Raw genomic sequence first — 22,755 nt, 5'->3', positions numbered from 1 at the left:
GTTACCAGTATGTAAACACAAAACACAAATGTAGGTTATAACTTACCCTTAGTAGCTACTGTTAGCCAGTTAAGTGCAAAGCTAGCCACTGAATCGATTCAGCCAGTTCGCGTCTCCCGCCAGAGAGAGACACAACCTCACCCGACGCCTCCGCTGCCCTAACAGAGTACACAGGTGACAAACCAAACGATAGTTTATAACACAGTGTCCTATAGAAATATATCCTCACATGTGTAGAATGCTTGGATGCATTCCATCCAAATCCATAGACAGACATTGACAACATTTAGACTTCACACTCTTGTGTATCAGTCAAAAGTTAATTTAAGATAATCTCCACGCCTAGGCCACGGCCTGTGTCTGGACGAGTCAGCGTAAATGATGTGTTAATGTAACGTGGGGCCATGGCGAGGCTGGGGAATCGGCACAAATCCAGGCCCTGCTCCACTTTCCTGATCCGTCTTAGTTCGGCAGGGTCACTCTAAAGCTCCAAACAATGGCTCCCACAGACCTATACACAAACAAACTCATGTGTGACTGAGAGGGGAATAATGTGTGTGTGTGTGTGTGTGTGTACACCTGTGTTGCTACGTTTTGGTCTAAAGGCTGGGATGCTGTTCATACCTACACATATGGTTTAGATTATATACCGTTCTGCTATCACATAGAAATGAACCTGGCACGAATAGTGGACGTTATAGGTAGGACTATTGGGCCTTTTACAGTAATATCTCCTGAACCAGCAACTAACCCTAACCACTGAGGTCAAACTGGTCTCATACCACTAAACAACATTAACATTGGTAATCTGCAAACTCGTTCTCAGAGATCCTTATTTTCTAACAGTGCCATGGGTTCATTTGTACTTGTGTCACACGTTCATGAAGCCAAAGTAAAGACCATGAATCTACATTTTTGGATGCGGTCCAGAAGGCTCGACATAAAGACTGCTGCATACATTTTCATACTGGCCCCCGTGGGTTATGAACCCCTCTCTGTTACGAAACTGTGTGATTTCACCTCAATGTCAGACACCCCAGTTCAATCAATCTAAAAATGTGTACCATACTGAGAAACACTGACCCTGCTATGGACAATAATAAAGTTATAGCCTAATACATGCGTAATAGCCTAACATGTATGGGCTACAATGAAGAAGCAGCTGTGTGCGTGTGTGTGTGCGCGTGACACAGAGAACCATAACAGAGAGACAGAGCCTGTGTGTGAAGTAGGGGGCAGCTTAGTTTGTTTAGAAAGAGTGTGTAAACATAACTTTAACAGCATTGGTGAGAGAACCAACGCGTTGCTTAGACCCGCAAAGGAGCGAGAGTGTGAACCTAACGCCGATGTGAGGGAGTCACTTCATGACAAGGGGATTGGGATAAAACGGATTCCTGGCGCGCTCACCTGAACCGTCGTCACATGATTCGTTTGCGTACGTTAATCTTCTTGATACTGGGAGGTCTTCTTTGAAGCTTGAGTCGCATTTTAAATTCTACTGACACCCAATCTTATGCTTTCTCCTCAGTTCATCGTCAAGTCAATTGCATGTCCGGGAACCAAATAAAAAACTGTCCAGAAAAGGAGTCATGCCCTAATTATCGGGGTCGTTAAACCAAAGGAATGTAGGCCTAGACTACTAATGTTATGGGCTATAGTTTAAAGTATAGCCTATTGGCTAGGCTATTTATTGTCTTCTCAGTGAAACACACAGAAAAAACAAACGAGGACACAGTGATCCAAATACATGATCTGATTTTGACTTAAACTTTTCCATGAGCAGAAATCAACATAACCGAATGCACATTTTGAAGGGCATTCTGAACCACCCCCTTTACTGGACCATGTGTTTGTACACAAACCGCGCCATTCATTGTGGCGTGTGTAAAGTCTATGCCAGTCGCCAAGGCAAAAAGCCACTCCCCTTCCTCCTCGGGCTGATGCAATGCTGGATAGATATAAAGGTGCAGACAAACCCCACCTCGTTTAGAACAACGTAAATTCAAGTAGCGCATCATGTCATTGGCAATTTGACTTGTATAACATCTTTAAAATTGAGCTTTTAAGCAATTATTATACAATTGTATCCACATTGTAAGTTATTTTCCTATTTAATTGGGACAATTTAATTGTATCTGAAGTATATTTATTGTTACTGATAATTGGGAATTTAAAACCTCAAGGATAAATACTTTCTAGTAGAATATTGGAGACATTCAACGGTGAAGGAAGTGTTTCAAATTAAAATAGCTAAGGATCTCCACTTTTTCATAGGGATTTTATTCGTCTTCTCAAAGGTAAGATTCTGTCTGCGCCTCATCGTTTACTGTCTACCAAGAAATATTTCTGTGTGTAGGCTAATTATCTTGTAATTCTCTAGCTATAGATTGTAATTTACAATTCTATAGGCCTAGTAAATTGATGTATTCTGTATTGTTAATAATTAAGTCTATTCTATTGGAAAATAGGTGAAATAATTAGCCTATATATTGTGTATTGAAATGGCGGGCCGATGTATTTAATCTCTTGCGGGTTATTTCCCTAGTCAATTAGCCAAGATCAATTAGGCGTAAAGATAAGATTTATTAGGTTATAGCTATTTTATTTCTATATTCTTTATAATCTTTATGATGCTATAGGCCTAGGCTACATACACAGCGCAATGGGCCAGACTCGCAAAGAAAATAAATAAATAGCACTGATGCTGTAGGCTAGTGGGCTACATTCTTTACAGAGGAATGTCGGGGAGGTAAACAAGAAAGGAATGTAATGTATTTGATGGTTGAGTCTTTTCCGTTATTTGGGATATTTGTAAATAAAAGGCATCAATGTCCAAGTAATGAAATTAATGACTGTAAACTACAGCTGAGGAAATCTAAGACAATTATAAGATTACAGCTCTGCGCAAAATGGTGCCATTCTCATAATAGACAAGCACGTGCCTTTGTTTCCATCAGTCAGTCATGGAACAAATCTTATTAAATGGAGCCCAAAATCGAATTATTTAATAGTTCCATGCCTAAAATGTTTTGGATTAGGCTGTGCGCTATAATTTAAAACCCTCAACAAATAACATGATCTCACATTCTGTTTGAATAAACGGGATTTGTTAATTACAAATATCGGCCTATTATAATGCCAATTCTTCTTATTTAACGTTGAAATTGGGGATGAAAAGGCTTGCGCAATGCTTTTGTCATTCATATTGGATATGTGACGCTGCGCTGATGTGGATAGACGCGGATGCCGGGCGGCTGGTATTTTTCCACTGGCTCCTCGGATGAGTCAACCCCCCTTTGTCTGGTCACATGACTTCAGATTTATGAGGGAGCTACAGCGCAATGAGTATCCTAGTCTCTCCCTGTCTAATATTGATTATTCAACGTCCCTGGTAGAACTCACGGTCCTAGAAAAAAAGACAGTGGGGATGGCGCAGGGAAGAAGTTCACAAATAAACACAAATTGCTTCAAGGTTTTCCGTTTGTTTATTTTACAGCATGAAACAGGCCACTGCAAAGACAGAGATGAGCCGCTTCAACATTTCCCCTGATGAGGATAGCAGTGTCAGTTCAAATAGTCATGAATACAGTTCCTGTCCAAACAAGAAGGTTCCTATTGACAGGTGAGGCACTGCAGTAGACCTATGCCTGTGTTTCTAACCGCAGCAATGTCATCAACTTGCTTATTTTTGTAGAATGTGTATTATGTTTGTTTTAAAGGCTGAATTGGAATGGGATTAATTCATTAAATAAATGTTTTATGCATGTTTGATTTCCAGTCAATATCCCGATATGGATGCAGAGAGTCAAAACTTCCTTCCAGACTACCACCTGGACAAGAAGAAGTACGAAACGGATTATGTAAGTGCTGTCATGATAACATATAGGCTACCAATTTGGAGCTTATATTTTAGGGGTTTTTCTAACTGGGTATTTGACTTTATTCTCAACAGCATCCAGGCACTGCCTCTTTTGGGATGTCGGTCTTCAACCTGGGCAATGCTATTATGGGCAGTGGCATCCTTGGTCTCTCCTATGCCATGGCCAACACTGGCATTGCACTCTTTGTGTGAGTACTGTTCTAGTCAGACTTGGGCTTCAATTAAATCAATTGCAGATGATTTCTACATCTGCATTGCTTGCTGTTTGGGGTGTTAGGCAGGTTTCTGTATAAGCACTTAGTGACAGCTGCTGATGTAAAAGGGGCTTTATAAATACATTTGATTGATTAATGAAGAAAAACTGCACTGCAGGTTCAATCAGAATGTTCACACTGTGTCATCCAATGGCAATGTCCACAGTTTGCAAGGTGTGAGGAAGAGCTAGTGGTGTCTGTTTTAAAGTGGTTAACACCAATTATGTTTATCCCTGGATTGCTGGTGTACTGGTTCTTGAGAGGCTTTGAAGCCACTGGTCGGCCATATTGGCACTCCTCAGAAGGAGCAGTCCTCCATAGGAATGAATGGAATTCTACAGTATTTCAATGAAATGTTTCAAGGACAAAATTACATTTATTTAAGTATTTTGTTGTTTTAGTGGGGACGGTACCATTAGTACTTTCAAAAAATTATACTTTAAGGAAAAACATTATATATATATTTTTACATTTAAAATTTTAATGTTTAGCTCACATAATATAATTTCAATTATGCATTTAGGTGTCTGTAAAATAATAAATGTGGCAAAAACAAATGTATACATTAATAAATGCATTTCTATAGCTTCTAAAATATGTTTTACAATGGTGGGGGGAGTGCCAAGATGAAGACGCAGTGGCTTTAAAACAGCGCCCCCTGTCAGTCAACTAGTGTGTATATAAATCATTGGATTCAAAATACACATACATCCACAATTAAAATGGGGCTCAGGGGTATTCATCTGGGGAAGTAGGTAGTAGGAATTAGGATAGGCAGGTTGCCTAGCGGTTAAGAGCATTGAGCCAGTAACCCAAAGTTCTCTGGTTCGAATCCCTGAGCCGACTAGGTGAAAAATCTGCCAATGTGCCCTTGAGCAAGGCTTTTAACCCTAATTGCTCCTGTAAGTCACTTTGGATAAGAGCATCTGCTAAATAATTAAAATGTAAGTGACAATCACATTAAATAGAATGCAATATAGAATATCACTGTATGTTGCCCGTGTGGAAAATAGTTTGTGGAACTCTATGGCTCTGAGTCTGAATGCACTCACTCATATCCGAGGAAATACAGCACATTCTAAACTTAGCAGTGCGATATACCACCAGGTAGTGCACAACAAGGTCAAACATCTCAATATCTACCAATGTGAGGCATAGATACAGACAACCTGAGCACAGCATGTATCGACAGTCTACTGGAGACGTTTCCTTGTCCAGGGCAGGGCATTGGATAACCCTGAAGGGAGTGAGAGGAAGGCAGGCTACAGAGATCAAAGCTTCTATTACTGCTGAGCAGTGCATGGTAGCTAGTAGCCACACAGGCCAGTGTTTACAAACAGTGGGCGTATGAGTGTGAGCGGTTGGGTGGGGTGGCGCACTAGCATTGGGGCCTTTCATGTGGGCCAGTCACACAAAGCCGGGGGGAAGCCGCTTAGCAGCGCTAATCTTTCTGCATTGGGCCAGAGTTATATTAAGGTACAGGAAATGGGTCTCACATGAGATCATGAATGGAGCCAAAAGCGGTGGCTAATGACCCCTGCAAGAATACCCGCCCCCTCCGCCATTCTAGTAGACTCTTCTTCTTCTCGCCATGACACTCTGTGAGCACCACTCACAGTGGACTGGAGGGAAAGCTCGGTAACCCACTGGGCAAAAACTGGTTGAATCAACGTTTTTCCCACGTCATTTCAACCTAAATCCAATGACATGGTGATTTTCTGTTGTTGATTTCACATTGAATTCATGTTAGTTGACAACTCAACCAAATGTAAATCAAAACTAGATGTTGAAATGACGTCTGTGCCCAGTGGGTAGCCAGTCTGAAGGGCCACTTGCTCCAACAGTTTATGAATATGAATTATGAATATAATACCTCTGATTATTTGTGTAGCATTGTGAAATAGGAGAAATTCTGTAAAATATATGAACCATACTGGGGGAAAAAATAAGGCACTCAATGCAAAACCCTTTATTGATTTGGCTTATGCATTTCCACTAACATACCTTCTTCAGGGTATCATAGCTTTTGTGTATTTCCACAAAGGCCTCCGTTTTTTAAAATCTTTGTTTGCAAAAGGTTTCCACACCATGGGACTTGCAAACACTTCACTGTTGGGTATATTCAGTATTTACAGAGTGAAAACAATGACCTTAAGGTCATCCAAGGTATATTTGGTGATCAGTGAAGTGCATATAACGTGATAAGATGTAGACTAAACTATTATGGGCAGAAGTGTAAACGGTGACAAGTAGCTGAATCGACAGAGCAGTGCTCGGATATAGTCGAGTAATCGTCTCTATACCACTGTGTGTTGTGTGTATGTGAGTGAAATGATTTGCACAAGGCCTTCATAACGTGACCATAGCTCATAACGCTTAGAGATCATTTTTCCCAGTGGCACAATTGCTTCTATTATTACAGTGAGACAGTGTTGGCTCTGCACGGCTTGGCTGCTAAGAGGATATATAGAATATCCTAACCTGGAGCCCATTGTCCAATCACATCCCTGTATCTGGATTGTGCATAGCTGTGTTGCATTAAAACTGTCCCCATGACAAGGTCTTTGCAGATCAGCTCACAGACAGAACCTATTGATCCCTGTGTTTGGGTGCTACAGTACAGCAGAGTAGGTCGCTTGCATGTCACTTCCCCAGCCTCAACATGGTCAACGTGAGATGTGTCCTAGCACTTTGTGACATCTGCTGATGTAAAAAGGGCTTTATAAATACATTTGATTGATTGATTGATGGTCAGAACACATTTTCCATGTGAAATTAAGCCCTGCGTTGACCTTTGGTGTGGTTTGTCTCCGAGCCATCGGGAGAGGAAGTCAAAATAATGTGTATGAATTCGGACTGGTGAAATGCAACGCACGGAAACCAAGCTTGCACTTATCCAATGTGCACTTGTCAGTAGTCAACCGTGTTACAGGGTGTCAGTGTGGTTAATGCCAGTCAATAATAGTCCTTACCAGTCTTGCAGGCAATAGCAGTCCTTTGGCCTGGTTCCATATCTTACTCATGATACAATGTTCCTCTTCTCTCCACAGAATTCTCCTGGTGGCTGTGTCCATCTTCTCCCTGTACTCTGTGCACTTGCTTCTAAAGACAGCCAATGAAGGAGGGTCGCTGGTCTATGAACAGTTGGGTTACAAGGCCTTCGGCATGCCTGGGAAACTGGCTGCATCCATCTCCATCACCATGCAGAACATCGGAGGTGAGAACTAAGGACACATCAATGGTCATTCAGGAAGACTGATCAAATTCGGGCAGACAGTCTCATTGATCCACTAGGAGTTGACTATGTGGAAAAAATAAATTCCAAAGTCTAAATGTCAGTGATGCACATATAGAAAAGGAAGAGCAGACCCCCTGGTCTAAATGTCAGTGATGTCACACATAGAAAAGGAACAGCCCCCCTGGTCTAAATGTCAGTGATGTCACACATAGAAAAGGAACAGCCCCCCTGGTTCTGTAAATGTTTAGAATAAATATTTGCAAGGGTACTAGACTTTCCAATGGAACAAACATCCCTTCTGCAAACCAATAGGCCTATTCATCCTTAGTTAGTGCTATTAGAACCATTTCTGGCTCAGAGATGTCTGTTTTGGAACAAAATACAGTCACATTTTGATGCGAAGTCGCTGATTCACATTATGACTTTGACTAATTTTGACTTGCTTTTACCTTTGCAGCCATGTCCAGCTACCTCTACATTGTGAAGTACGAGCTGCCGATCGTTATCCAAGCCTTCATGGGAGCTAACAACGGGTAAGTAGCTTTGTCTCTAGATTCTGTTTGTGCGTTGGTGTATGTGTGTGTGTGTCTTTTAGTCAGCTGTTATAGTTCGGTTTGACAAATGGCCCATGGTTGTTTTGAGCGGTCGACCCTCGAGGTGAAGTAGTGACTCTGGTATCATTCAAAATGGCGGCGGGTTGTTTTTGAGTGCTGCACTGGGAAGATGTGAAGAGGCCTCTTTGTCCCTCTCGGCAGAGAGAGAGAGGAGCGAGGAGGGACGGTGTGTTCTCGGCGGCCATTCAAAGGGTCCTTTTAGAAGAGCCAGTGCCGCACCGAGACAGCCCTCTGGATGAGCTCATGCAGACCAACCAACTGGCCCATTAAACATTCATGTAGTGTTGCCAACATGTAGCTAGACCACCCTAAGTGCAGGCTGCTATTTCTGTGTGCATTGCAGACATTCTGCCATGTTTGTATTTTACAACATTCAAAACAACAGTCAAACGAGAAACGAAAGCTACAATAGTTTTGACATAGGTAATATTTTTTCACAAAAGCTAGATGAATGTGTGTAAGTGTGTGTGTGTACCTGTGTGTTATTATATGAAAATGTGTGGTGATATGTGTGTACAGTGTATGACGTGTGTTCTTGTCTCTCCTGTGCGTTCCAGAGAGTGGTATGCGAACGGGGACTATCTGGTGATCTTGGTGTCAGTTGTCATCATCCTGCCTCTCTCACTTCTCAGGAACCTCGGTAAGACACAATACAGAGTGTGGCACTTTACTTTGTGTGTTTGTGTGTGTGTATGTGTGTTGTAAAATGCAGCACTTGTGTAAAATGTTGGAAAAGGGTGGGAAATGGTGACGCACTGTGGCAACGTATGTGTGTAGGAGAAGCCGGAACTGTTTGTTTACATTAGATTCCTTTTTGACTGATAAAGTTAATATATTGCCTTAGAAGAGTACATTCTTATTCATTATAATACCATTTTAATATAAATGTATATGTTATAACAGGGATATTACACCGTTTTTAGTATATTTACTATCTTACATTTCCACAGTATATGAAGTACTCAATAGTTTTTTCTCTCTCTGTTACATTACTTCAGGCTACCTTGGTTACACCAGTGGTTTCTCCCTGCTTTGCATGGTGTTCTTCCTGATTGTGGTGAGTCAACATCCTCCACCACTCTGCTGTTGTGGTCTTTACTGTTCATGTTATTGTAGTGAATGGCTCACCTACAGATATGATATCTTAATTGTATCACTCTGTTGTCACAGATAATGTTCCTGCACAGAAGGAAAAACTAATTGTAGTGTATTCAAGGTTTAAAAAGGCTTCTAAAGTTTGTAATTTCCACCTAACTCAAATGTATCCATTAATTATAATCCATACAATAATTCACATTTCCTGTCACTGCAGGACTATTTTCCTGCTGTGAGAAACTGGTCAAATTAAGATAGTACACCTGTATAACTGTGACACATTGGTTTGCAATTCTGACCTGCTCTAGCTAGCTGGACCATGAGCAAGCATTTCAAATTACTCCTATCTCCTCTATTGTACATTGCTTTCAAAAAGTAATGAGTTTTTAATCTGTGGTAGTTATAATATTGGCAGTTAGCAATGTATGTAGCCAATACTCTGTACCTTTTGTATGGGAGTCTAAATGGGCTTGGTTTCTTTTACAGGTGATCTATAAGAAGTTCCAGATCCCGTGCCCTTACATCCCTAACATGGACGTGATACTGAACGAGACGGTTAGCAAGGTCCTGAACACCATGGAGGGCTACCTCAACACCACCGCCGTCAGCTACAACGAGGACGTCTGCACACCCAAATACTTTGTCTTCAACTCTCAGGTGAGAAATGGACAGATATGTTAAGTGGTAAATCAATAAATAGAAAGAGATACTTAATTGATGTCCAAGTGCTTTCGTACCTGTATGTATGTTTTGTTGTGCGATCTAATGTTTTTTTTTGTGTGTGTGCATGTGTCAAACATCTAACTGTCTTGTCTAACTCTCTCCTTCAGACTGTGTATGCTGTTCCTATCCTGACTTTCGCCTTTGTCTGCCACCCCGCCGTCCTGCCCATGTACGAGGAGCTTAAAGAGTGAGTCTATCGCTGTTAACACAGCTGCCACGTTGTCAAGGCTTCACACACACACACACACAAGTGCACAATCACACACACACACACACACACACAGTTTATCGCTGAAGAAAGGGAGAGAAAATAACAGTGGTTCTGTGTTGTCTAAACCTCCTCTTCTTCCTGTTCTTTCCCAGTCGTTCCCGTAGAAAGATGCAGCGCGTGGCCAACGTGTCTTTCCTGTCCATGTTCATCATGTACCTGCTGGCTGCTCTCTTCGGATATCTGACCTTCAACGGTGAGCAACCCTGCTCCCCTTAGAAACATATTCATCCTTTTTTTAACAGTCGGAAACCAAACTAGTTTGAGCTGGAAACAGTCAGTTTAGGTCTTATACTACCAGTTGTTATGCAAGTACTGGCCCCCATGAGAAAACAAGACACACAATCAGCTGTTCAGTACACCAATGATCCTGCATATTTGTTATGGCAAGGACATCGCAGCAGGTGTCCAGCCATGTTCCAGACTTCCCTAAAAGTATGGCTATGCAATGGCCCTAGTTAGCAAGGACGACATGACATGACGAAAATGGATGAATGAGGGTGTGAAAGTTATATTATTATAATCTTGGCTTTATTCCAATTGAACTCTAAATCTCAGTTTGATTTGTCTGGACATGTAACAGGCAGGTTCCAAATACATTTCTGAACCAATACCAATAATACAGCAAAATGACATAGACCCAGCAGTTGTGAAAGCCAGGGTATCATTCTAGGTCAGGTAGCCTGTTTGGCTAAGGCCTTGGCGTGTTGGTTGAGTGAAGGTTGACCGTAGGGGCCCTGTGTCTGGATATCTGAATATCTGAAAAGTGTGGACTCATCAGGCTAAGGGAAATTAATTGAATATGTGGCTTTATAAGTGAGAAGGAAACAAGCATAAATTAAATGACCATATTGGATTGGCTTTACAGTGCATGTGGAGCCCGAACTGCTGCACACCTACTCCAAGGTCTACAAGTCTGACGTGATCCTACTCATCGTTCGTCTGGCCGTGCTGACAGCTGTCACCCTGACTGTCCCTGTGGTGCTGTTTCCCGTAAGCCCCAAATCTATCTATCTGGCTGGCTGGCAGGCTGTCCATCCAGCTGTCCTCCTATCCATCCATCCAAAACTTGTGAGCATTGTCAGGTTCGGCACTGCCACCATGTTGACCTTGGTCCACCGTCTCTGTCTGTTTCTTCGTAGATCCGCACGTCGGTCAACCAGCTGCTGTGTGCTTCCAAGGAGTTCAGCTGGATCCGCCACACCATCATCACCATGGTTCTGCTGGCCAGCACAAACTGTCTGGTCATCTTCGTCCCCACCATCAGAGACATCTTCGGCTTCATCGGTGAGTGAATGTGTTCAGTTGGTCAGGTGCAGTTCATAGGATCTAGAAATTGTAATAGGCAAAGAAAAGAGGTGAACATCCCCACTGAGCCTGTCATCTTCCTTCTCAGGTGCATCTGCGGCAGCCATGTTGATTTTCATCCTGCCCTCGGCCTTCTATATCAAACTGGTCAAGAAGGAGTCCATGAAGTCTGTGCAGAAAATCGGGGTAAGGAACCATCCCGCTCCTTTTTGGTCCATTCAATTGTCTGTGGGTGTTGTGGCCTGTGACTCCTGGTATGGAGCATCAATCGTAGAGTGGAGATAGAAAGCCTTGTTGTGTTTGTTGTGCTAAGTCTGACCATCTCGTCCTCCCCCTCTCTCCAGGCATCCATTTTCCTGTGCAGTGGCTTCTTCGTCATGATCGGCAGCTTGACCCTCATCACCCTTGACTGGATCAACAACGCCTCACAAGCCTCCAACGGACACTAGGACACCTTATCCACCAGGGGGCGCTACACCATCTGCAGCTCAGCCGCTAAACATCTGACCGCTAAGACTGCTACCCAAGAAGAAGAAAAGACCCCACACACAACAATGCTCGGCTTGAACTCTGAGCAAGAGACTATACCATTCCAATGAGAATGTACTGAACTTTGTACAGTATGCAGTTAAGCCACACAGGTGGTGATTTTATTTTTTCCTTTTGTTGTGCTTTGTTTGTTTTGTTTCCCGTTTTGGACGTTTTCCCTTTTTTTTGTAGTTCTGGTACAGTTTAAACTTTTGATGGTGCCTCAAACAGGGATGGTGTAGTTGTAGAGTTCCAATGCAGCTCATATTCAGGTACTGCGTGTGATCTCAGCTTTTTGGGCACGGCGACAACTTTTCTCAACCAGGTCCGCACGCAACCGCGGACATCCTGGAATTCCAGAACTCATTAGAGGCGAAGAAAGTGGCAGCAGACTCTACTCGAGGTGAATAATTTAGCGTTCAACTTCTTATTTTTTAAAACTTTGCCAAAAAAGGTATTTGAAATATGTGTTTATATATTGAAAAGCACTTAATGTTCAGCACACACGTGAGGAAATTGTCTGTTCACGGACTACTAGACCGCTTATCAGTATTTGTACAAAGGCTGTGTGACCTAGCTAATGGTGTCGGCTTAACTTGTAAAATGCTTAGTATGAATCAACGAAACCTGCCTTCTCAAAACCCCACACTGGAAGCAGCAAAAGATCTCTTAGGAGAGTCGAGTCTTAAAGAAATGTATTACGCATTATAATGTATTGAAGACCTTGTTCAAATCTAACACAGCGATGACACTACTGCTTGTAGATGGGGCATGCTCCCTGTCAAATCCCCCGGCCGCTAAGGGGGGGACATTACACCTTTTTTCTTTACGGAAGAATATCTTGAATTTGACCACATGCGTGGTTGTAATGTACCTGTTTACCTTGCAAAAAGAGTTGATGTTTTCTGACGGTTTTGAGACCGCACATAACCAAACGTCATGTCAACGTTACATAATGGCTTCCATGCAGAACTGAGGGAAGGCGGAGGAATGTCGTGTGAGCTGCTCAGTGTATCTGTCAAAATGTCCGTGTTTTTCTAACGGTTGGCAGCTTCTCCTTATTAAACGTTACCGTAGTTACAAAAAAATTACTAAATGATTGATAAGGATAGTGTAATGTCGGCTTGTCACCTCGTCACAAACACGAGGCAGGCGGCACACTGCTTCTAATGTTAACCTCACACATCATCCAAACTGTTATTGTCCTGCGATTATTTATGGAAGAACATGAAATCAATGTAATGTTATCTATTTTACTATATTTATATATTGTACATATATGTATATATATCTATGAGTTGAACTACTGTATATACGCTATGTTTTGTTTAACCTTTCATTGGCATTTCACAAAATTATCAGAGCTGTAAAAATAGCTGGTGAATTTGGTCTTTATCAATTTACCCCCCTATGATTAAGTATGGAGCTGTTCACTTTCATTTCTGAAACCATAGTGAGAGAGTTATCCCTCTTCTACTTGCTGTAATTCGGAAAGACCATGTTTAAAGTGGAACCGACCAAAACATAGTGGCAGTGATCTTTGTGTAACACACTTCACTCTTGTTCTATTTGTGACCCTGATAACCTGTACTCACATCATTTACGCACATCTTGGTTAGAGAGTATGTGAGCCATCTCTTGACCTCAGGAGCAAAGAGGGCATCGCCCACCAGTGTTACACTCTTGTTTCAATGAAACACTATGTACATCATGTAATTATTGTCAAAATAAAATCAAAGATAATCCCATACATTGTCGAGTCTTTATTGTGTCAGTTATATCTTGCAGACCAGCTGATTTTGGTGTGTTTTTGCAGGGAGCCCACCATATGCCGGGAAAGTGATGGCAACTCCTGAGACAAAGAACTGGAACCCCCTCATTTTTAATTAATAAACTGCACAAAAACAAAATTTCAGGAGAGAATATCAAAATATTGTGGTGGGAAATTATGCATTTTTCAAATGTTGCCATGAATGAGATACATAGTCCAGAATCATAAATCCAGGAGTGTTTGCACAGTGAAGTATTACTCCAGCAAGTTGAGATCAAATAATGAATATGAGGTGACAGGAGGACACAACCTTATTCTAGACATGATGCTAAAGTAGTGCTGGTGATTGTATTTGAACAGCCAAAGATGTATAAGATACATCTTTACTCTGCCTTGCTGAAATAAATAAAAGCACAACTCAATGGTCCGAACCATGCAAATGGCCTCATTAACCACATTTTCATCCACAGCTTTTATGCGAGTAAAGTCACACCGTATTAAAAAATAATCACGACAGCTGTGATGGAAACAGGAAGTTTCGATGCAATTTTATAAATGCTGAGAGATCATTTGTTCGTTCGACATGGTGGTATCTTTTTGTGTCTCTAAAATTAATTATGCTGAAAAACTGCGGTGGAAACGGCTTTATGCGCAAATATTGATATAATAACAATCATTCACTGAACCCTAAACCTCAACTAAATCTTGTAATGAATGTAGCTCAGCTGGTAGAGCACGGCGCTTGTAACGCCAGGGTAGTGCGTTCAATCCCCGGGACCACCCATACACAAAAATGTATGCACGCATGACTGTAAGTCGCTTTGGATAAAAGCATCTGCTAAATGGCATATTATTATTATTATTATAATGTGGACATTTAGAAAGTTGAAACCCAGGATGCTAAACTGTCATGGTCAAACATATTGAAGCAACGGTAGCTAAGATGGGAAGAGGTCTGTCCCTATTAAAGCGCTGCTCTGCTTTCTTGACATCACTATTAACAAAACAAGTCCTACAGGCCCTAGTTTTGTCGCACCTGGACTACTGTCCAGTCATATGGTCAAGTGCCACAAAGAGGGCCATAGGCAAATTACAATTGGCCCAGAACAGAGCAAGCACGGCTGGCCCTTAAATGTACACGGAGAGCTAACATTAATCATATGCATGTCAATCTCTCTTGGCTCAAAGTAGAGGAGAGATTGACTTCATCACTTGTATTTGTGAGCAGTATTGACATGTTGAGTGCACTGAGCTGTCTGTTTAAATGACCAGCACACAGCTCAGACACACATGCATACCCCACAAGACATGCCACTAGAGGTCTCTTCACAGTCCCCAAGTACAGAACAGACTATGGGAAACACACAGTGCTACTTAGATCCATGACTACATGGAACTCTATTCCACATCAAGAAAACTCATGCAAGCAGTAAAATCAGATTTTAAATAACAGATTAAACTACACCTTATGGAACAGCGCGGACTGTGAAGAGTCACACACACAGGCACAGACACACGCATACACACACACATGCTAACAGCCACTCTACACACACTACATATGGATTTTGTATTGTATGTTTTAGTAGTGTGTATTAATGCGTTGTGAAGTGTAATGTTTTAACAATGTAAATTGCCTTAATATTGCTGCAGCAGCTAATGGTTATCCATAATAAAATACAAATACAAATATTGAAATAAACTTGGAGTCACGCTATGACATGGTGTGTGGTCCTCCCACTATGAAATAAGTTATGATGAACTTCACAGGGTGGTGAAAGTGCACGGACCGGTATGAGCTTGACGCTCCTTTCCAATACATATCAAGGGTCTTATTCTGGTGACATGATGATCGATGCTTGACTGCAGTTTGACAAAGACAAATATTCTCGCTCTTATCTCTAATAATCTCGTCATGTATTGTAGACTAACCTACCTGCAGAGCCTACCTGCACAGAATCTGCGAACTGTTTAGCTAAAGTGCAGGTGCCAAGACCAGACTAGTGACATTTTCTATTTAACGCAACAGTTTTTGTGTCAAAACTATTGGTAGAGATGAAAATGCGATGGAAACACATTGAACATTAGATTTTTATTTGGTACATGAAAACATAAGTGAAAAAGTACATTTTGTGTGCACTATGTCATCATGCACTGATTTTTATCTGCAATGAATCTGTTTGGTGGAAACACACTACGGCAAGGATGTTCATCCTGAGTGGCGCAGTGGTCTAAGGCACTGCATCGCAGTGCTAACTGTGCCACTATAGATCCTGGTTCGAATCCAGGCTCTGTCGCAGCCGGCCGCGACCGGGAGACTCATGGGCGGCGCACAATTGGCCCAGCGTCGTCCAGGGTAGGGGAGGGAATGGCCGGCAGGGATGTAGCTCAGTTGATAGAGCATGGCGTTTGCAACGCCAGGGTTGTGGGTTCGATTCCCACGGGGGGGCCAGTATTTAAAAAATAATAATAATATGTATTCACTAACTGTAAGTCGCTCTGGATAAGAGCGTCTGCTAAATGACTAAAATGTAATGTAAATGTGGGGAAATTTGCATATTTCATTTATGCATATTTTAGAATATTCGCATGAAAATCTGTCGCCAAATGGATGGAAATCTAGCTATTGAAGTGATTTCTGAAAATGAAACTAAATCACTGTGTGACAGTCAAGTGGGGTAATTTACCTTGAAAGTGCATAATAACACTACTTTTTTTATTTTTTATTTCACCTTTATTTAACCAGGTAAACCAGTTGAGAACAAGTTCTCATTTACAACTGCGACCTGGCCAAGATAAAGCAAAGCAGTGCGATAAAAAACAACAACACAGAGTTACATATGGGGTAAAACAAAACAAAGTCAAAAATACAACAGAAATACATATAATATACAGTGTGCAAATTTAGCAAGTTATGGAGGTAAGGCAATAAAATAGGCTATAGTGCAAAATAATTACAATTTAGTATTAACACTGGAATGATGTGCAAGAGATGATGTGCAAATAGAGATACTGGGGTACAAATGAGCAAAATAAATAACAATATAGGGATGAGGTAGTTGGGCGGGCTAATTTCAGATGGGCTGTGTACAGGTGCAGTGATCGGTAAGGTGCTCTGACAACTGATGCTTAAAGTTAGTGAGGGAGATAAGTGTCTCCAGCTTCAGAGATTTTTGCAATTTGTTCCAGTCATTGGCAGCAGAGAACTGGAAGGAATTGCGGCCAAAGGAGGTGTTGGCTTTGGGGATGACCAGTGAGATATACCCGCTGGAGCGCAGACTACGGGTGGGTGTTGCTATGGTGACCAATGAGCTAAGATAAGGCGGGGATTTGCCTAGCAGTGATTTATAGATGGCCTGGAGCCAGTGGGTTTGGCGACGAATATGTAGTGAGGACCAGCCAACAAGAGCGTACAGGTCACAGTGGTGGGTATTATATGGGGCTTTGGAGACAAAACGGATGGCACTGTGATAGACAACATCCAATTTGCTGAGTAGAGTGTTGGAGGCTATTTTGTAAATGACATCGCCGAAGTCAAGGATCGGTAGGATAGTCAGTTTTACGAGGGCATGTTTGGCAGCATGAGTGAAGGAGGCTTTGTTGCGAAATAGGAAACCGATTCTAGATTTAACTTTGGATTGGAGATTCTTAATGTGAGTCTGGAAGGAGAGTTTACAGTCTAACCAGACACCTAGATATTTGTAGTTGTCCACATACTCTAGGTCAGACCCGTCTAGAGTAGTGATTCTAGTCGGGTGGGCGGGTGCAAGCAGCGTTCGGTTGAAGAGCATGCATTTAGTTTTACTAGTGTTTAAGAGCAGTTGGAGGCTACTGAAGGAGTGTTGTATGGAATTGAAGCTCGTTTGGAGGTTTGTTAACACAGTGTCCAATGAAGGGCCAGATGTATACAAAATGGTGTCGTCTGCGTAGAGGTGGATCTGAGAGTCACCAGCAGCAAGAGCTACAAAGCCTACCACAAGGCCATTCGATCAAACCCATCCCTCCCCCCCGTGGTATTTTATTTTGGGGGCCCTAAGCGAGAGATGGCTGAGGGGCCCCCCACCTCGCAGCAAAACATTTTAATGGCCCCCCTCGTGAGGGTGGAGAGAAAAATTTAATTCTACACATTTTGCCATGGGGCGTAGAGAAAATAAAATCAGTTTTACAGCTGCAATTCTACCCATTTAGTAATGACTTATGCTACGGTAATATGATATCTGAGTGAGAATGACTAACAAAATCAATGGGGGCCCCCAGGAGGTCAGGGCCCCCTGGGCCTAGTAGGTATTCAGCCATCATTACTACAAGTTTTGAAAGCTGGCTAACTACCAATCAAAAAATTGTTAGCTGACATGGCTAATTGAGTGACTGTAAGTAGCTGGGTTTCCATCCAATTGGCAACAGAGTTTCATGCGGCGAATATTCAAAAATGTGCATGAAAACAATTTGTGCATTTTCCCACCAGAGATGTTTCCATCAAATTGACTTGTTGTAGACAAAAGACTGTGCGTGATGACGTATTGCACATTAAAATACCTTTTGTGGTTAAATTCCCATGTACTGAATAAAAAATACAAGTTAAATGGGTTTCCATCGCATTTTCAACTCTACTGATGGTTTTCTCACAAAAAATGTTGCGTTATATAGTGTGTGCACACTCTGGTATTGGCACGTGCGCTCTACAACGCTATCTGGTATTGGCACGTGCGCTCTACAACGCTATCTGGTATTGGCACGTGCGCTCTACAACGCTATCTGGGCGATGTTGGCTAGAGCGCATATATGGGTTATTCTACGGAAATGGTGGCTTTCCTGTCCCCCGCCTTAACCACCATGGAAAAACACCAAAAAAATCAGATAATGACACAAAATATATGTTTTAATTGAGGTGTTTTATTGTTAATAAACATATGTAAGAGAGTTATATTGCAAATTATAATTTTCATATTATCGTAGAACACGGTCAGCACCATGAAAATGGTTTGTCCCTTCGAGCCAGGAGTCATGGTTTAGTGACATATTTTGAGTCAAAATATATTTATTTATCCAACTTTAAATGTCATAATACAAATTAAAGTATTAAAGCTGTTTAGGGAATTACTTAAAAAACGAAAATATCAACTAAATATTATAAATAATTGACAGGAAATAGCTGTCCTTCAATTTCATGTCACTGTTTCAAAGTGGTGTTTTCTTAATTAAAGGTAACACCACTTTGAAACAATGCAACATCCTTGCCAACTTCTTCGTGGGTCAAAGGTTAATTGGAGGCGGGGCTGTTTTGAAGAGCACATGGTGAGTCTGCACTCTCTCTTCATATGTTGTAGCTCAGTTGGTAGAGCATGGCGCTTGCAACGCCAGGGTTGTGGGTTGGTTTCCCACGGGGGGCCAGTATGAAAATGTATGCACTCACTAACTGTAAGTCGCTCTGGATAAGAGCGTCTGCTAAATGACTAAAATGTAAATATGTTAGCAATTTGATGATTAATTTGGTAAATTTAATGTGAAGCTTTAAAACCTGTCACTGGTGTTATACAGTTTATAGTATGGGGAAAGGAAATATGATTTAAATAATTGATCCAATCACATTATTAAGTGATTTATTTACAATTTAAGAGGTGTGGTTTGAGCTACTGTGGCCCCCATTTTAGACATGCCATCTTAATATATCTTGTCAGCAGATTCGTCACTGGTGTTACGTCACTGGTGTTACTGTTCCTGCTGGTAACACCAGTGACATGACAGTCAACACCAGTGACAATCAATAACACTGCTAACTTTTTATATCAACGTAAGGTTTTATACTGTTTCAATATTGTAATTTGTATGGCTTTCCTTTTGATAGGAGCAAATGAAATGAAGAGCAAATGAAGAACAAGAGAAAAGTAGCTTAATCACTGTGAAGAAGGATATAGCTATAACCGAGGAAGAGCTGGTGACCAGTTCCAGTATAGGCTCTTTAAATGTAGGAAACAGCTGTTCAACATCCGATGGCAGTACCACAGCTACAGGACCTTGAGAGAGAACCTGACCAATGACTGCCTGATCCATATAGATTTGAGTGAAAACTTCACATGCAAGTATGCTTCAAAGATAGTCAGTTCACTTCGGGGGTTCATACAAGCAGGTGACGGTCCACACTAATGTCTTCTATGTGGCAGAAGAGCCCCCCCATCTCCTTCTGCACCATCTCACCCAGCAGAAGACATGACCCAGCAGCCATATGGACTCACCTGGACCCCGTCCTGGACATGATAAAACAGCAGTATCCTACCATGCAACACTTCTTCTGTAATGGCCCTGCCACCCAATATAAACAGAAGGGCAACTTCTATATGTTTGGCACTGAACCTTTCAAGAAGGGTTTCCAGGGGAGTACGTGGAACTTTTTTGAGGCCAGTCACGGAAAGGGTGCTCCGGATGGAGTGGGGGGTTCACTAAAGAGGACAGCTGACCTCTTGGTCCATCACGGGAAAGACATAAAGGATGCAATGTCTTTCGATCAGGAGGTAAGGGACTCTGGCACTCAAATACAGTTGCATTATGTCAGTGAGGAAGAAGTGGAAAGTAAGGCACAGAAGATTTATGGGGAAACCATAAAAGGAACCATGCAAATGAACCAGGATCTGAGTATCACGCCTGGCATCCTAAAATACAGAGACATAAGTTGTCTCTGCCAAGCAGCGCAAAGCGTGTGGGATTGCCCATGTCATGGACTCCAAGAAATCACTCTCCCGACAGTGCCGGCTAATGTCATCGACCCGGATACCTCAGCTCCACTTTGTCCAGATGTCATCGAGGCTCACCACACTGGACAGTGGTGCATTGTGAACTATGATGAACAACCATACCCTGACGTTATACTGGAGGTCGAAGAACATAACATCAAAGTTAAGTGCATGCACAGGAATGGAGTCAACAAGTTCTTCTGGCCAAGCCTAAGAGATGATATCAACTGGTATGGGGATGACCAGATTGTGTCTGATGCCAAAGCCTCTGCCAGTGAACAAAAGATCAGCTCAGATTGGCCACAGTATCTGGAAGTACTTGGAGGAGCACCTGAATGTGTGAAAATGGCAGATGTGAACTGGCTACCAAAGAAGAAGCCTTCAGTGGCTAGAAAGCAATGGAGACTGGCTCTGAGATGATAACAGATGGACGTGACACAATAACATGGCAAAGACAAACATATGGACAAACTTTTCTAAAGACAAACATCTCAAGTAAAAGTGTAGGAAATAATTAGTACAGGAAAAGTTAGTACAGGAAATAGGTCTATTCCATGAACGTTTTACTGCATACAATATGTTTATATCAGTGCTTTTGGGAAAACTTAGTCTTAGTTGACATTCAATGTTGTGTTTCTATTGTTGTTGTGCTTCTATAGTTCTAATAGACAAGTTTTATGTTTGTACGACAATGTTGTGTTAGGAAATACATTTTAGTTATTTAGCAGACTTACAGTTAGTGAGTGCATACATTATTTTTTATTTATTTATTTTTTCATACTGGCCCCCCGTGGGAAACGAACCCACAGCCCTGGCGTTGCAAACGCCATGCTCTACCAACTGAGCTACATCCCTGGCGGCCATTCCCTCCCCTACCCTGGACGACGCTGGGCCAAATTTGCGCCGCCCCATGGGTCTCCCGGTCGCGGCCGGCTACGAGAGAGCCTGGATTCGAACCAGGATCTCTAGTGGCACAGCTAGCACTGTGATGCAGTGCCTTAGACCACAGCGCCACTCGGGAGTAAAGTTATATATTTTTTAGTGATCCAATTGACATTTTAGTCATTTAGCAGACTCTCTTATCCAGAGTGACTTACAATTAGTGAGTGCATACATTTTTCATACTGTCCCCCGTGGTCAATAGGCTTCATCTTTTGGTCTTAATCTTTGACCTATAACCTTCATTTTATTGTTCATATGAAATCAACATGTTATAAAATGATTTGTAATAAAACATATGACTAAATGGCTCACATTTGTATGAAATAATCATAAGTTATGTCATTGGTTTCACATTGTGTCACTGGTGTTACTGCAAGGCATATTGGTGTTCTGGCATCAGTTGCCCATTTCCATAGAATGTTTATTTGTATCTACCCAACTGCTGCAGCATTCATTAGTAAGCATTTTAAGGATATGATCATCCAATTTTGATGACTCAACCTCAATTATTTCTGATGTTACAACACAAAACACTTGGTAGAAATATAAAAATGTCACACAGAACTTCACACATACTGGTTTAAAGTACATTTTTACTAATCAAAACAATTTCTTAATATTAGCATGAACCTTTTCTGTCTTTGATTATATATGCAAATTAAATTGTGAAATTACATTCAGGAAAGCCTGAATTGTCATCTAAAATATAGGTAACACCAGTGACAAAGGCAGCACTTGCATTTTCTTATGTAATGTAATAAAAATATTAAAATACATTAAGCTGGCATTTATGTTGATTTATAATGGTAAAGGCTTAACTATTTCTGACTAAGTTTTGATTTAAAATAAAAAATGTTGGCCTACATGAGATTATTATTATGGACAAATAATACATTTATTTTTATTTTTATTTGTCAAACGGAAGCCAAGAATCGATCGATTATCATGTCACAAGAATAAATCCCTCGATATTTACTGGAGAGGAGCATCAAGCTCATCACCTTGCACTTTCACCACCCTGTGAAGTTCATAATTTATTTCATCTGTAACCTTATGAATTGGTTGCTTTCCCGATGAGTCCTAGTGGGAGGACCACACAACATGTTATCCCGTTACTCCAAGTTTACTTCGATATGATTGTTATTAGGCCTATATCAATATTTGCGCATAAAAGCGTTTCCGACATTTTTCGCATAATTCATTTTACCAACAAAAAGATCCCACCTTGTCTAGCGTATTTTGTTTTATCGACATTTGGAAAGTTTATCTAAAAATGTTCTGTTTCCATCAGGCAGGCATTTTTTATCCAACATGTACTTAACTCGTGTAAAAAGGTTGGATGGAAACCTGGTTAGTGACTGACATAAGAGAAAACACAACCAAATTCTGAAATTGCACCTGGAGTA

General features: G+C 41.5%; 1 protein-coding gene across 1 annotated transcript; it reads left to right on the top strand.

Moving 5' to 3' along the window:
* The first annotated feature begins 1,987 nt into the window (after positions 1–1,987).
* On the top strand, positions 1,988–13,656 carry LOC311129906 (sodium-coupled neutral amino acid symporter 2-like). Its single transcript, XM_084162445.1, has 15 exons — positions 1,988–2,297; positions 3,497–3,622; positions 3,779–3,860; positions 3,953–4,068; positions 7,185–7,351; positions 7,830–7,905; positions 8,544–8,626; positions 8,985–9,043; positions 9,568–9,738; positions 9,912–9,991; positions 10,168–10,268; positions 10,941–11,065; positions 11,215–11,359; positions 11,469–11,566; positions 11,725–13,656. The coding sequence occupies exons 2-15, from the start codon at positions 3,498–3,500 to the stop codon at positions 11,827–11,829; spliced, it is 1,533 nt and encodes a 510-aa protein (XP_084018571.1). The 5' UTR covers positions 1,988–2,297; position 3,497; the 3' UTR covers positions 11,830–13,656.
* The last annotated feature ends 9,099 nt before the right edge of the window (positions 13,657–22,755 follow it).

Source organism: Coregonus lavaretus (assembly GCF_964263955.1).
Source record: "Coregonus lavaretus genome assembly, chromosome: 5".
NCBI classification, from domain to species: Eukaryota; Metazoa; Chordata; class Actinopteri; order Salmoniformes; family Salmonidae; genus Coregonus; species Coregonus lavaretus.
Note: the sequence above shows the minus strand (reverse complement) of the source record. Positions and strands in the feature narration are given on the sequence as shown.